Source organism: Bombus huntii, chromosome 9, assembly GCF_024542735.1.
Source record: "Bombus huntii isolate Logan2020A chromosome 9, iyBomHunt1.1, whole genome shotgun sequence".
NCBI lineage: Eukaryota > Metazoa > Arthropoda > Insecta > Hymenoptera > Apidae > Bombus > Bombus huntii.
This window is the reverse complement of record NC_066246.1, coordinates 1553700-1569379: the sequence shown is the minus strand read 5'-3', so window position 1 is coordinate 1569379 and position 15680 is coordinate 1553700. Positions and strand designations below refer to the sequence as shown.

General features: G+C 39.1%; 2 protein-coding genes across 3 annotated transcripts in view; both read right to left on the bottom strand.

Annotated features, from left to right (window-relative positions):
• Positions 1-384: 384 nt before the first annotated feature.
• Positions 385-5933, bottom strand: LOC126869176 (uncharacterized). 2 transcript variants are annotated; one of them, XM_050625381.1, is made up of 6 exons: positions 4234-5933; positions 3783-4130; positions 3577-3719; positions 3133-3366; positions 2279-2417; positions 386-1997 (listed from the first exon to the last, which is right to left on the bottom strand). In XM_050625381.1, exons 2-6 carry the CDS (start codon positions 4086-4088, stop codon positions 1956-1958), a joined length of 864 nt encoding a protein of 287 aa, XP_050481338.1. In that variant the 5' UTR covers positions 4089-4130; positions 4234-5933; the 3' UTR covers positions 386-1955. The 2 variants fall into 2 exon arrangements, with proteins under 2 accessions (XP_050481339.1, XP_050481338.1); XM_050625382.1 differs by having other exon boundaries at positions 385-1997; positions 3783-5933.
• Positions 5934-6069: 136 nt separating this feature from the next.
• The window catches only part of LOC126869527 (nuclear anchorage protein 1-like), a 46836-nt gene continuing 37225 nt past the window's right edge, over positions 6070-15680 (bottom strand). Inside the window, exons 12-18 of the mRNA XM_050626177.1 lie at positions 10922-13657; positions 10370-10554; positions 10197-10235; positions 9490-9996; positions 8911-9154; positions 8203-8258; positions 6070-7784 (exon numbers count right to left, since the gene is read on the bottom strand). Coding sequence (XP_050482134.1) covers positions 7565-7784; positions 8203-8258; positions 8911-9154; positions 9490-9996; positions 10197-10235; positions 10370-10554; positions 10922-13657 — 3987 coding nt within the window. The 3' untranslated portion in view covers positions 6070-7564. The remainder of the gene's footprint in view (positions 7785-8202; positions 8259-8910; positions 9155-9489; positions 9997-10196; positions 10236-10369; positions 10555-10921; positions 13658-15680) is intronic.

Here is a 15680-nt window from a genome sequence, read left to right as displayed (position 1 = left end):
GACTGTAATTGTCTAACTATTCATATTCTGCCAGGTCACGTGATAGAGAATATCATGATAGATCATCCCTTGCATTGTGAGTACATTTGATCCTAATCTGCGATCAGAATGCAAAGAAAATATTATGAAACAGCGCATAAGAAACTACGTACGTAATTATAGACGATGATGTTTCTTCAGCTGTTCTCTTGACTTTCATACGCTTGAAAATAGTGTGTTTTAAACGAAAAATGAGAAAGTTCGTTTGTTCTGGCCTGATCATCGTCTGAGTCCAATTTAGTATTCGTTTGTCAAGTACATGAGCTGCTTAATGACTCTCCCTATGCAGACACGAGTACACTCCATTATGAGATAAATTGAGAGCACCTCAACCAGTCTTCTTCCTTTTTCCTACGTGATTCGAAGATCATTTATGATTTTTTTCAATCAAATGACATTCGATTCAAACATCGACTTAAGATCGTCTTACTTTACTCGCCTTCTATTCGTAATTATTAATAACGCTTTACTAAAACATTTCATATACATGTTTATCCCTCGTCCAAGTATCTTGAACGGCAATTAGCGGCTGTTAGTGTCATCAGACGATATCGCGGACTGGTAGCAAGGAGGAAATTTTAATTGAACCTGAACCGGTGTACTTTATCAGCCTACAGCATGGCAGTCACGTAAATCGTGATCGACGTATACGCGACAGTCAGGCGCTAATTAACAAATCCGGGAAACCCGGTGTTAACTGATAAGAAACAAGATAGTAGCCGAAGAGAAGAGACCTGAACCACCTTGAAGCCTCATTTTTTTGAGTGGCGTTTCCTGTCTGTCAGTTTCATCGGGCTTTTGTCGAACGCATCGCTAATCGCCACCTTTTTGTACACCAATCAAGCTTGGATTACGACCATCTACCTTGACCTGTCATATTCTTTTTTTTTTCCTTCGTGACAGCCTTTTGTTGAACGTTGAGAAAAAATTATTCCAGCGTCTACTCGCATCTCAGGCACCTACGACTCTGTATATCGAAGCTGCCATTGTGAATCACAGAGATACGTTAGGATCGTCGTACTTTTAATGGTCATTGCACAAGTAAGATCTTTATTTTTTAAATTAGCTAGTTAGCTCTTGTTCTTTGCCTTATTTTATGTTTCTTTTGTTTCATCCAATGGATAGAATTATATCTTCCCTTGGAACGTAACACGTAAGAATGTTGTTCTTCAAACTGTTAATTGATTCTTGTCTCTTCTTTTGTTTTGCGAAAAATGGCTATGGGCGCTCTCAGACCATCAATACATATATTTATGATATATATTGTCAATATTCTCAACTACAAGGATCAGGATCTAATGTTAGAGCCAACGTTGCTCTTCATGTTTAGTTAAGTTGTAAAATATCAGTTTAAAGTTCATTTTGCCTCGATTATTACAAGTCTTACTCCCCCATTTCAAGCCTGTGAGATTCTTTGTTGCAATTCTTTCGTTCTACTAAGATGCACACGATTTTCACGATTCAGAGGCGTCAATGAATAGATAACGTGCCTGTCAGATAACATGATAACCCTTATAGTCTAATAATAGCTTTCTTTCGCCATATTAAAAGATCGTACGTTGTGATACAAAGCTTACTACAAACCCGATAAGTGGGACAATTTTTTTAATTGTAAATTTCATATTATCATAATTTATTTTTCTGTATCGTTATATGTGATCGGTCAGTAGATAATCGAATCGAATCAGATCAGATCATTTATCATCGTTAATATAATAACCAAACACATCTTTTATATTTGAATAATTAAAATACGTGTTTTATTCATATGTGTTTTTGTGATTCTTACAATTCACGAATCTTATCGTACGAATCATATTCACGGAATATTCCCAATGAAAATTCGGCTTTAGAACCGTTTGACAATCGATTGCGATACTTAAGTGATACGGCATCGCAGATTTTGTTCGATCACTTTACCAATTGATAAGGTCTCCTCTCGTGAGGAGATATACAATCTGTAAAATAGAACTCTTGATGAACATTTATTTTTCTCATCGATTCTTGCACTGATATCCGTATCTAACAGCGATTGAAATATTTGCCAAAGTGCCAAGAAAAATCATGAAATCTCCGCAATTCGGATTCCTCGTCAAGATTTTTATTTACATAACTGGTCATCTATTACAACTTTTTCTATTTTCTTTGTACACATGTAACGATTGCTAGATCTTTCGTGTATCCTATCACGAAACGTATCAATAGTTCTACAATTTAAATATATTTTTAATTAACTTACCAGCTTATACCTCGTTGGAAAACGAAAGACGAAGGTGAGTATGTCGACGTTGATCACCGAAGGGATGGCTATAACATTACGAATCGATCGAAAGATCGCCAAAATTGTCATTGGCGCCAAAGTAGCGGTTACAGTTACCCTAAAGGAAATTGATAAAATTAACGAATATTAATAAAAAGAAATCAGGAATATTACTTTATTGTAAAAATATCAGGTTGTCCCAAAAGTTGGTTTCGTTTTATAAGAAAATAATAGACGCACAAGATTTTTTATTCCATATTATTTTATTGAATTACGTATGATCCATTTTGTAGTAATAAGAACTAGAAGTAACTTTTGGGACAACCTAGTAAATTGGATTAAATGGTTACGGTTTAGAAATAAGTCGTAATAATTAGAAGTTACAATATATAGCTTTGATTAATTATATCTGGAAAATTGGCATGCTATCGTTAATGCTTTAAGTCAGTTTTGAGACAATACTCTTTATCATCATATTTCTACTTGCACGAGACGCTCACTATCTTTAAAAGCATTCATGATGAACATAAAGATTAGCATAGGAAATGAAAGTATCAAACACGATTAACAGACTATTTTTGCCGCGTCTCAATATATTCCAGCTACTTGCTAGTGATAAGGTGCTCCATGTGATCCTCTAAAATGTAAATAAATTATTTTATCCTTTTCTGTACTGATCTAAAATGTATAATGTCATTCTTTTTATTAACCTATCTTTATCTCCGTTACTATCTTTTATCGATGAATTAATTTTTATCTATTTGAGACACTAATCTGCGGAACGCGATTTTTAGAATTATCTTCTAAAATAAAATACGAGTTACCGATCTCACCAAATATTGTAATAGAAGAAGTGGTCGAAAATAATCCAAGCACCCCTCCAGTGCATATTGCAGGAAATACCGAAGACGTATGTGTATAAAATTTGGATGATCTTGCAAACGGTTATATTCAGGCAAGTTTTCCTTTTTGATATATCGAGCACACGATAGTGCAGGAAATTCCTCGTAATAGCAAAACACGTGTGAATTAGAATACCCAAGAGGAACGTGAACAATTCCGGGAACCTTAGAACATTTCAAAATCATAATTCTATACGTGCACTTTATTGTAATTTTTCTGTCAATTTTATTTCCGCGTGATTTAGACTATTACAGCGAATCGTTTTAATTGACAAAAATCACTGATAGTTCTTCCGATCTATTTATAGATTTTTCGCATCGTTTATCACCGCAATAGTTAATAAGTATGTCTAGACGGAGTATAAATAAACTTACGTATCTGCATAGATATCCATCAAGGTCCATGTCCCTCTCCAAAAACCGACGGTCATCGGAGTGATTAGAATGAGCGACAGAAAACTGTCAATTATCGATAGAATCTGTTTCTGTTTCTTCAAACTTACATTTGAAAAATCGAGCTGACCGGAAAGGAATGAAATAAAAAAATCTGACAGGAATCAGAAGATGCAATAAGGAATTACCTTAAAAGTATCTTTTATTTTATCCTCGGCGTCCAACTTCGCCACTTCTGGCTTTTTCAATCTTTTCTCTTCGTTCGCTTCGTCCTCGGTGTTACTCGATTCATCGTTGTCACTTTGCTTTATGACTTCGAGCTTTGGAAAAGGAGAAGCGTTCTCTCCTCTCACATTTAAAGTCTTAAATCGTTCGCTGGCTACGTTTTCCAAAGAAACTTTCGATAAAACTTTCGACTCATCATGATCGCGCCGTTTGAACACTTCAGGGATGTTGTTCAAGCTTTTGGTTTTTCTTCCATCCAAATTCGACATACCTACTATTCGGATTTTATTTTATCCAATTGTTTCTTCTACCTGACGACCAAAGATTGAAACGACTCAGACGATGCGACGATTGAACCGCTTCTGTTCGCTTGTCGTATAATGATAAGTAAGCTAAGTGTAAAAATTTTCTTACGTAAACTAACGTTCCGTCAACACTAAAAGTGCCGCCGCCTTCGTTATCACTGGACACGACCTGAATGATAGTGTTCGCAAAATGCTGTCCAGTTTTTTTGCATTTTTCTCTCTCTCCCGAGCCTGTTAGCATTCGACGCAGCTGCGGATAGACTTCATTAGATTGATCCTGAGATGCAGATATGCGACTAGCGAGAATTATCTCGATCTCGACTGCAACTTGTTACAGCACACAGGCATACGTTGGTACATATGCAAACAGGAGAGATAGAAAAATTAGTATCAAGAATGAGAAAATTGTTCAAAATAATAATAAGGATACAATTTGGTTTGCGAAATATTCCAATTATTAATTTATTTTTTATACTTATATATGTAAAATAAATGTAAGGTAAGGAATTGAAATTGGGATGCTAGTAAGTATTTAAGAATATTTTTCTTAGTAATAAGTATAGCCAAACCTATGATCGATAGCGTACAAAGAAGCTTTTCTTTTTGTACGAGGGTGTCAATGTTTAAAGGAAATCATTCACAGTATATAATTTATTTCTCTAAATGGTACAAAACATCAGACATCTTATTTCTTCTACCCTTGCGACTAAACAAAGTGTCATTAACTTAAGCGATTGCTAATGATCGAGGTATGTATGCATAAGATGCCCAATGAGATTAAGATCTACTTATTTCTATACATAATCGCGATGGAGAAAATATGGAATAATTTTTACAGACGGCGAGTATTTTAAGTGAGTGTACGTAGTCTGCTCGATCCTTAAATCATGAATGCCTCGCGAATACGTCACTCGACTCGATCGCCTTGAAAAGTTTTCGAAAGTTAATGACGAAAAGGAGGAATTTTCAAACTACTGTAACGTTGCGTATTTTACTCATCATTGGAAGAGAAAAATTTGTACGACATTGCGAAACGATTGAGCCATTTCTGTTGCACTACAAACTCGTCGTGAGTATAATGAACTTGCAGGATAGTTAACGCAGAGCGTCAACACCAGACTCAAGCGGAGCTCATATTCCAATTTATGTTCCTTTTAACGGCGCTTCTTCAGGCGCCACTGATAAAGTTAATTGTGGCGCCCGCGAGACTCGCGCTTTCTTTCAATCGTGATAATTGCATCCCAGAGATCATTGTTAATTACCGCGATGCCTTCGAACAAACTGCACTTGAATTCACGCGAAGGATACACGTGATCGCGAATGTTTGCACTGTTACTTAGACTCGTCGCTGGTTCAAGGTGAGTCAGGTGATAATCGGAGTGTTAATAAATGCGTGTTATAAATATCATGTAATCATTAATGAATCACGAAGCACATGACTTTATTCCTTCTTTCGAGCAGAAATTAATTCTTTACACGAACGAATGGCTATTATTATTGGTTCCTCTCTTCATTTTCTCTTCTTTTTATTTTTTTTTTTTTTTTTTTAATTATTCATTGACCGTGATTTCAAAGAAGAATCATTGATGTGTATAACGTCTTTATCTATGGATAATAGCATCCGTGCGGTATTTGCAGAGGTTTCTTTACAAGTTGACAATGTTTTCGATTTGTCAGACTCTCGATCGATGTGAATTTTACGCACTCGTCTGACGATCTTACGTATATACGTCATGTGTGTAGTCGCACGGTAAGCGAGGATACAAATATTAGATGTTTATCGTTAAATAATTTTTCTCTATAGTAAATTTCCTCGCAAGCTTTACTCGCGAATGCGTAAAATTGTATAGTATACGGTTAACGACATAGAATTCTTTCTAGACATTGAAAATGGATTAATCCCATCGGGAGACAAATAGTGTTTGTAAAAGAAGGAGGAAAGAAATGAAGCCTCTATAGGTTTTAATTTATTATAATTATATTACATCGACAGATGTACACCGTCTTCGGAAAGCTCTGTCCTTATAAAAATACATAACAAAGCTCGGTCGCGCAGCAAGCAAGATATCGATAAATTAGGAAGCGAAACTAGCGGGCCGTTAAATACAGTCGTTCTCTTATTTTGTACCTCGAATAATAAACTCATGATCCTTTTGTGCGTATCCGAAAGTGTATCGTTCTCGTTCGAAAAAGATGCACCTCGTGCGAGGTGTCGTCGGTAATTTCATTATGCGATTTCGGTTATTATGCGATACGTCTGTGTCTTTTTTTTTTCGTTTTTCTTTTTATTCTATCCTTCCCTTCTTCGCTTTTTCCCTTATCCACTGTTTACCCTAAGAAATCGTAGAAAAAAGAACGGAAAGGAGAACAATTCGAAAACACCTCGATGATAATAATATATTATAATTAATTATTATGTTTCTCTCTATAGCGGTCGAGCTAGCACCAATGACTAATCGCGTTAATCGCGATCACGCTCTGAAATATCGGTCAGTGGACGTTTCGTTCTCGATATAGAAAATCGAGCTTCGCTCTTTGCCTACTTTCCTTCGAGTTATAAATGCAACGTATAAAAAATAAAGTCGAACTGGTATTGTATGTAATATCACGCTATCATGGAATATATTCGTTAAGTAACATTTTTAACGTATGTCGACATCAATATGTTAAATAGTATTTAACGTAAGTAATTACCTCAATATAATCTATACAATTTTAGAAGCGAGAGATAGAAATCATGTTTTAAAAAGATTACAATTTGTTATTTAAAGTTTGTCTACGAGAAGGTCCAATTATATTACAAATTTTATACAAACGGAGAATATACAAATTTGTACCTTTAATACCAACGATGAATAAACGAATGAAAATCATCGAATTTTATATTAAGGGCAAACGAAAAGATCCAACGAAAGAACAACTGAATTATTCATTGAATTTCCGAATAGCAAGCATCGTTGCTCGTACTGTCTTTAAACGTAGTCTTTCATTGGGACGTGGTCAGATCAAAGGCGCTATACCTGCTTTAATCCAACTAGATTTAAGGCCAAAAAATTTGGATTTCAGTTTAGTATATCCCAACGTGAGCCTTTTCAGTCTAGATTAGTCTGTTACGTGTAAAATCATCGTCTATAGAAGAATGTGTCTGACCAGTTTTTTCTTTTTTTTCTCATCAAGATAGTCGAACATTATAGTTCTGCTTAAACGTTCGACCATCTCGAGGAGAATCGCGACGTACGAAAAAATCAGATCTATTATTGATCTCTCTTATCGATTGCATCAATGGATCGCCATATGACAGACTAGTTAAGTAGGTACATATGTACGCAGATCGTGCGCGATCTCGCGTTTCCGCTTCCCGCGACTTCTTTGAATATTTCGGTTGAACATTCTTCTGGGCCCTACGAAATCGGTGCGTCCGAGATTAGGTTTCTTTATCATTAGATAGGAGGTGGCCCGTTCGGATAGACGACCATTGGCGTGAAGCTTCTGGCGAGGTTGTTCGACAGCATGCAGTTGTAGTCTTCTTCGGCGGATGGTACCAACGAGGCGACGCCGAGGAGCAGCAGCATCAGCGCCTGGATCGGCAAGGATACTCGCAATACTCGGCCCAGGAAACGGTATCCCCGAGATAATACCGTACGTTCGCCATCGTCACCACTGGAACACGCGCGTTTATTTCGTATTTATTATGATTTCGATCGTGAGTTTTGGAAATGATACTTTATTTAAACAGACCATCGTTCGTGGCTGAAGAGTTGGCTAGTCAAAGGAATGCAGATTTCATTGATTTATAGTGTAATCTTAAAAATAGCGTACGCGTATTTTTGTCATTGAGATAGTGTCGTCTATGTCGTTTACATTTATAGATTAAAAGGGAAGCGTAAAAGATCGCAAGTCATCTTTTCAGCCACGAATAGTATTGGAAGTTAAATCTGTCCGAGCTTACGTTCTCCAAGTTTTCTGTTCGATGTCGAGATATTAAGGCAACTTTATGTGCGTTTATACATGTAAATGCATAGAAATCGTATTGGAGAACACAGCTCAGAACTTCAAACAGAAAATGAAGAAAACATACGTTGTGCCAGGTGCGTCGTGGGGCTGAGAGGTTCCAGAGGCAGCTTCGTCGAGTAGCTACAATACAGTAAAAGAGAAAACACAAACAATAAGGTACTGTGCGTGTGAATGCTACTGTCACGGGACATGGAATAATAAAATTCCAACCAGGAACAACATTACGTAATTTTAGGATATCTATTTTAATTTGCCTTGTATATATCTTACACGATGAATATCATTGACAGTGTTCATCGTGTAAAATACAAACTGCGAATTAAAACGAAGTACGAAGAGAAAAACGTAGAATCATGTTTGATTCTTTCATCACATCTATTTTTATCCAATCGGAAAAGATACGAAAGACATTATCAGCGATGCTTTCATACATAAACTATTCATAGAACTGTTCCAGATGGTCATCTATCATTTCGTATTCGATATTCGTTGGATCTTTATTGCAATCCGTGCCCCGTGTTTCAAGTATCGATTAACGTGATCCTACGACGTAAGTGCACATATAGCTACACTGAGGTCTAACATTTAAGAAGCGAGAACCATCGAGTTCCAGCAAGTAGCCTCAGAGCATCGACGTTCCCTGGAAATATTTTTAACAAGCTACTTCGTTTTTACAGAAATTAAATATCAAGAGTATTCTATAGTAAGGACTTTGTTTCGTTTCGAATATTCAGTTAAGAGGAAAGTGAGAAAGATACAAGACGAAGCTTACATCGTGAGAGAGGGAAGCGAGAGAAGAAGTTGTGGCTGCGAGTCCAATATCTCGTGGGTCCATTCCCAAAGCTGCCCCTAATTTCAACGCGTATATACCAGTCAGTCGGCGAAGGGACTGCAATCTGAGTCGCAATTCCTGTAGGCGTGCTCTGGTTTCGCCTTTCTCGTCTAGTAATTGATTAGCCGACTCTTGAAGCGACAGAACTCGGGGCTCGCACCGCTCCAGATCGCTCCTCAGTTCTCTGAAAAGAGAAAGATTTTGTTTTAACTGCACTCTCTTCTCGGATGGAATACGCGAAATAGTTACAACTCTAATTATTCCGATATAAACGTTGATAGTTTGCAACAGCTTGTAATTATTGAAAAATACGAAATATTTGTTTTGTTGTTTGATTAATTTAGTAGATGCTGGAACAATTATAAATAAAGATAATAAGTCATAATACGAAGGAAAGAAAATCTGAAAAATGAAAGGAACCATTCGTTCTAAGTGAAAGTATTCATTTACTATATATGTACCATCTTACACTTATGTAATCTTTTACGGTCATTGGAATCTAACATTCTTAAAACATACCTGAATTTATTGTACTTGGCGGTCATAATTTCCGTCGACTCGGTCAAGTCGACCGGTTCGCTGGCTCGTATACTATCTTCCGTTTTCTCCAACCAGGTAAGCAGTTCCTCTATAATACGATGGAATTGCTGGTTCGACATCAACGCAACTTGCAGTTGTTCCTCCCAATGTGCAGTCACGTTGCACACCTTCTCCCATCTCGTGTTTGCGACGGTTAATCTGTCTCTGAGTTGCATCGCTCGACACAGTTCCTCCGTGTGATCGGCTAAATGAGCGCCGACAGTGTTCAGACTGACTAGAATACTCTTATGACTGTCCAAATCGAGTACAAATTCTCTGTGATCTTGTATGACATCCTCCAATTGTTCTATGTTGCTTGGTGGCGAATGTTGTTCGCTTTGCGTGCCTTCTGCGAATTCCAGCCATTTTTCTAATCTCCAGAGATCGTTCTCCAATTGAGCCCAGTTACGGCGCGAACACAAGGGACAGGTTAATCTACCATTATCGCTGTAATATACAAAATTTCATATCTTTTGCTGTCATATCTATATTTACATTTTTTTATAATTAGACGAAATTTTTGGAAAGTGAACTATTTTGGCATGCTAATGTTCAGAGTTTACTACGAGAAAAACAGGTATGGAATGAACGGAGATCGTTAACAGAACGTTAATGAGAAGCTGTTAGTGCGAAATGGGAACACTCACTGATCACAGGGAAAGGTGTAAACGTCAGAGTTAGGTGACCTGCGCGCGAAAAATTTCTGGTTTAACATTCAATTGGTTTTGTTGAAACAGGTACAATAACGTCTAATGACAATGTCTGTTATAGTAACGGTAATTAGGTAGTTAATTATACGTGTTAAAGTAAACGATCCTACCTGAGTTCTCTGATTTGTTGTTCTCGCGTTCTCGCCAGGATTAACAGATTTTCGTATCTGTTCGTCAACGCCGCTACTTCGTTCGCCTTGGCAACCTGCGCGTTTAATTTTCCATCCTCAATGAGCAACCCGTGCAAGTGACGAACCAATTCGATCGACGATTGACAGCTTCCAATTAGTTTACTCTGTTAAATAAAAGATATTTCAAACGTGATATTTCAACAATTATATAGGGATAGCATTAATCAATTGCCATGATGTTTAGATTCTGGTTCTAACAGTTGATCAAAAAATATTTCAAACGAAATTTATTAATATTAAGCATCTATCAGCGTAAAAAAGCTTTTGGAATTTTTCTTACACAAGAAACTGAAGTCATCTTGTATTTCTTAAATGGCAATAATTTCACATTTGCCAATAATCAATAGATTTTTCGCTAAACATCACAATGAAGTGTTTCATTTGAAACACTTTGTTATAAATTACTCATTGAATATCAATAGATATTTATTATTCTATCTATTAGAGCACTCGAATAATATCCAAACTTACAATATTCTTAGCAGCTGTGTTTAATCCAGGTCCAGCGACAGGATCCGGCGTAATTGCTATTTCCAGCGTATCCAGCGCATCGTTGCACTCAATCAGAGCAGCTTCCAATTCTATCAGATAGGCATCGCTAGACGTCATCCTCACTATCCTCGGCAAAGTGTCCACTTGAACAGCAGTGTCCTGTTCGAATTTCAACGTCTCCACCTGCACAGCTTCGTCAACCTCCAACTTCTCCTGTCCCTCGATTTCCGCTCTCAACGAAGCTACTCTATCCTTTATATCTTTCCATAGCACCTGATACTCGTCCACCAGCTCTTGGATAGTCGCCACGTCATTCGGATGACATTCTTGCATAACCTTCAACGCCAACTCATCCGCTTTCTGCAATGTGAGGTTCTGCGTACGAAGCTCCTCCTCGATCTCGTTCAACTGTTGTAGTCTTCGACGTGTCGAGGATTTTTGCTCAAACGTAGCTAAATGTTGCGTCGTGGTCAGTCGAACGTCGACTTGTGTTAATCCGACGACCGCCGCGCCGTGTACCGTGATGAAATCTCGATAATTCTTCTGTCCCTGTTGGAGCGCCAGTAGAATAGCGTTCGTTCGAGGTTTCAACGTTTGCCACTTATCGATAAGCCGTCTAGTCTCGCTGATAAGCGACTTTAGATTATCTGGTTCCAGACCTGTCCTAGCTAAACGACTAAAGTTTTGTTCGATTATCTTGATCACCGATTCGTGCGCCTCTATATCATCGAAGATGCCTCTGGTTTTCTCAATGGCTTTCTTCGATTCTTCCTTGGAAACTTCATCCAGGTTGTTCTCCAATTCTGAAAGGGCCACGTCGATTTCTTCGAGCCAGCCCCCGTGTTCCGCTCTGATCTTCTCCAGTTCTTGAAGAATTTTCCATGCGAGAATGATCTTCCCTTTCCTCTCTGCAGATTTCACGCAGGTCGCTGTCCACCTACGCTCCAAACCTTCCATTCCGTTCTTTATCGCGTCCGTGTTGAAGGAAGTCTTCCAGGCGTCGCAGTCGCTCAACAGAATTTCGCAGAGATTCAACACTTCGCCGATGTTTCCGCTTTCTGCTTCGATAGTCTTCTGAAGATGTTCGTGATCGTCGAGCTTCTTGTCGATGCAGTTCTGAGTGATCTCCTCGATCACGAACGTCTCCGATAATTGAGACTCCACGCTGGCCAACCAGCTCCTTAACTCGCTTATCCTCTTCTCCAACGTATCCATAGTTCTCATCAAATCGACCAATTTGCTGGCTCTAGATTTTCCCATAGCCAGCAGCCGTTCCCATCTCTCGTTCACTTCGTCTAGAGTTCGCTGTAGCCTTTCGCTTTCCTCTTCCTCGGCTACCTCTATCAGATCCTGGCCAGTGTTCTGTATCCACAACCGTTCTAGCTGTTTCAACGCGATATCCGCTTGCAGATCACACTCCAGTCTCTTCAGGGTCTCCTGAGGTTCGTTCGGCGCCATTGTGTCACAGTCTTGAATTCTGATCTCAGTCTCGTCTATCCACGTAAGTAACCTGGCCGATCTATCCTTCCAACGATCGTAAAGATCGCAACGCTCGTCCAACCTACAAATAAGCAACGCGGTCTGGTGTTCGAGGTCTCCGTGCTGCAACCGAAGAAGCGCCTGTTGTTGATTCAACGATTTCATATCGATGGGGCTCAGACACTCCCTCAGCTGTTCTGTGATCACACACAGCGACTCTAAATCCGTGGTCATGCCGGCTAGTCTGTTTTGCAGTTGTTGAATAGATTCCAGTTGCTGCTTGGTATTTGACAAACTGGCAGGCCTCGCGTGGAACGCTGCACTGAGTGTTTGACCAATTTCATAAAACGTTGTCGTGATGTGCTTCGCCTGTTCTTCGTATTCTGCATACAACTTTTGTATCCTCGGTATGTAGTCTCTCCAGATTTCGAGACTAGAACTAAGATTGGCGATCCTTTGAGCGTGAGCTGCAAGTTCCATTCGAATAGACATGGCTAGTGTCTGGTCACAGTTCACGAGCAAAGTTTCTTGTTGCTCTTGCAGAGACTCCAATTGAGATTTGCCTTGCTCTATTTTATCCAGCAGCGCCTGTATCCTCTGAAGAATTTCGTTTAGCCTTTGTAACTGGATGAATCGAAGGTGTAACTGGCTTCGTTCTCTTTCTATTTCCTTTAGCCAGGACAGCAATTTAGTTTGGTCCGATTTGTACCTGTCCCACGCGGCCAATCTGTCACGCACCGCCGCGTGTCTTTCCATAATTGCAGCCAACGTTTCATTGTGCAAATTCGTCAGGATGTTGAATTGTTCCGTTGTCGATAAGTTACTGCCCTCTTCCGATCGAACGGTGAGAATGAGATTCTGTTGGTCGGTCAGGAGATTTCGATGCACCTCGCACAGGTTTCTGTGTTTCGATAAACCGTTGTAGTCACCGGACACGTCGTTAGATAGGAAATCTTGCACGTCGGACAGATACTCCTGCCAGAGTTTCAGGGCAGTCGCACCATCCTGCGTTTTGACTAGATGAGCCGATAACCGGTGATACTGTTGGAAGGTTTCTCTGAAGACGTTCTGCCATCGTTGCAGTACCTCGACTACGGATAGTTCCTGCGTCGATACCTCCAGAGTGCGTTCTTTGATCGACTGTAGCTGTGGTTCCGTGCACGTGAGCGCGAGAAGATGGTTACGAAGGAGCTTCAACTGTTCCTTCGACTCGCCTTGGCTCACCGAGGTGAGGCTCTGCAAGAAAATAATAAATCTTGTTAAACACGTGGTCATTTCAAATAAGAGATTTATTTTGGATAAAGAATCTTTTCTTTGAATACCAAATAATTGATTTATCTTAGACAAAGAATAACTAACGTAGCAGAAGCTAAAACTTCCTAATATTTAGTTTCTCTACAACCATGTATTTGCTAAAAAGCAATAAGCAATAACTTTAACCTTTATTCGGATACTTAAAACGATCGATTTACTTTAGAAAAAAAGGTACCTAACGTATAGAAAAGGCGACTAAATTTGACATATTTAAAAAAATAACGAGAGATGTTACTCCTCTTCCACTTAAAGCTATCCATTTATTTGAAACAAAAGATAATTAGCGGAAGAAAAAGTAAATCTGCCTTCAATACATGAAATTCCGTAAATCTAAGCGAGACTGATTAAAAAAGGAGTCTTCCCGGTATAAGACGTTCTCCCTCCCTATCTCAAGTGCGCTTCGCTTCGTTGCTTGCTATTTTCCGATACCGCTTTTCCGGCTCTATTTCCTCCTGTCCTTGGGAATTTCCACCGACAAACGAAGAATCAGTATAAACTATCCACAGTGAAATTCGATCGGAAACACAATCGAAGTCGCATACTCCTTGTACGTTAGGGGCAAAAGTTTCGCGTCGAGAGGGTGCACGTCCGGATTCAGCTGTTGCGGATTTCGTGACTGATGTAATTGCCACCCCGGCCTCAAGCCCTTCGGCCTTGACACAACAAAGTGTTTCGGAACTACCGCGATTAAAATATAAACGCGCGTGCGAGGTATAATGATCGAGGCCTGTGCCAAGCACCCGATAGCACGCCGGAAACTGACGGACGCGTATACAACGATATACTCCATTGACGCAGCCAGAGGAATCACCTTGACAGGCAGCCGCAGTTGCGATTCGTGGGTTCCTTTCAAAAAATTCCAAGCGAATTCAAATTACTCGAGACACAGCAGAATCGGCCAAGGTTCGTTCGAGAACTCGCTTCCTCTATCTATTAGGTTAGCCTTGTACGATAATAAAAATAGCCATCAGCAATATATTTTGTAACCAGTGTGCTCGAGTGTATTTTCGAGCCACTTGAAACATCGACGGTTAGATTGCCGTAAAATGTTACGTCGGAGGATTAAGCGAAGGAAAAAATCGATATTTATCATTTTCTCTACTGGTTACCACGAGATAAATAGTTTTACTACGCATGGAAGAAAGTGGAATTTATAAGGTTTCGCTTGTACGTTCGAGCCGCGGTATCTTGTACTTGCATATGAATCTCCGAAGGCCAGAATAAGAAGAGCATATGCTGTTCTTCAACGAGTACGAAGCTTACTACTTTAGAAACCTCGCTTCTCAGAAACGCGCCCCTGTGGAATTCAGACGGCGCGCCGCGATGCGCTGATTCACTTTCTGCGCGATCCATTGATCCCAAATTAACTGTTATTCGTTATGTCAAGTCTATCGTTTCGGCATAATTCAATCTTCCGTTTTGACTTTAAATTTCAAATTTTTACGAATTTTATGAACTTGAAACCTTAATTAACTGTCACAGTTGGAAACTCTTACAGACTTTTTAAATTTCAAATGCCGACGGATCTTTTAAACTTACAAATTTTTCATCGTCTTGAAGATTTGAAACATTGATTTGGTTTTAAAGATTTGATTGGAAACTACAGTAAAATGTTTTACAAACCTATAACCAACGTACTTAGGAAGGAAAAAAAAAGAAAAAGCCTGGAAGTTGAAAGTGTTTATACTCGTTCTCCAATAAGATTCCGGCCGATTCGATTTCTGTTCGAATTCTAACGTTGTATCGAACAATGACCTCCGTTGAGGAAGAGTAGTTATGTCCCTAGCAGCGTCTGGCGCTAATTTAAATAAACACGTACTCGCTCACCGTACGATGTTAAGCGCACGTGTCAAGACGTTTTCCACCGATAACTATACCACGGGTCCAAAATATTTACAAATCTCGGATACCGACCAAATTCCCAAAAGTGATAATCGCATAAAAG

Excerpts from the sequence above, each read along its gene's own strand:
- LOC126869176 (XM_050625382.1), bottom strand. The coding sequence starts at position 4,088 with ATGTCGAATTTGGATGGAAGAAAAACCAAAAGCTTGAACAACATCCCT. Across the intron at positions 3,367-3,576 it reads ATGGATATCTATGCAGATAC|GTTCCCGGAATTGTTCACGT; the intron begins GTAAGTTTATTT and ends AAATGTTCTAAG. Across the intron at positions 1,998-2,278 it reads TTCCAACGAGGTATAAGCTG|ATTGTATATCTCCTCACGAG; the intron begins GTAAGTTAATTA and ends TCTATTTTACAG.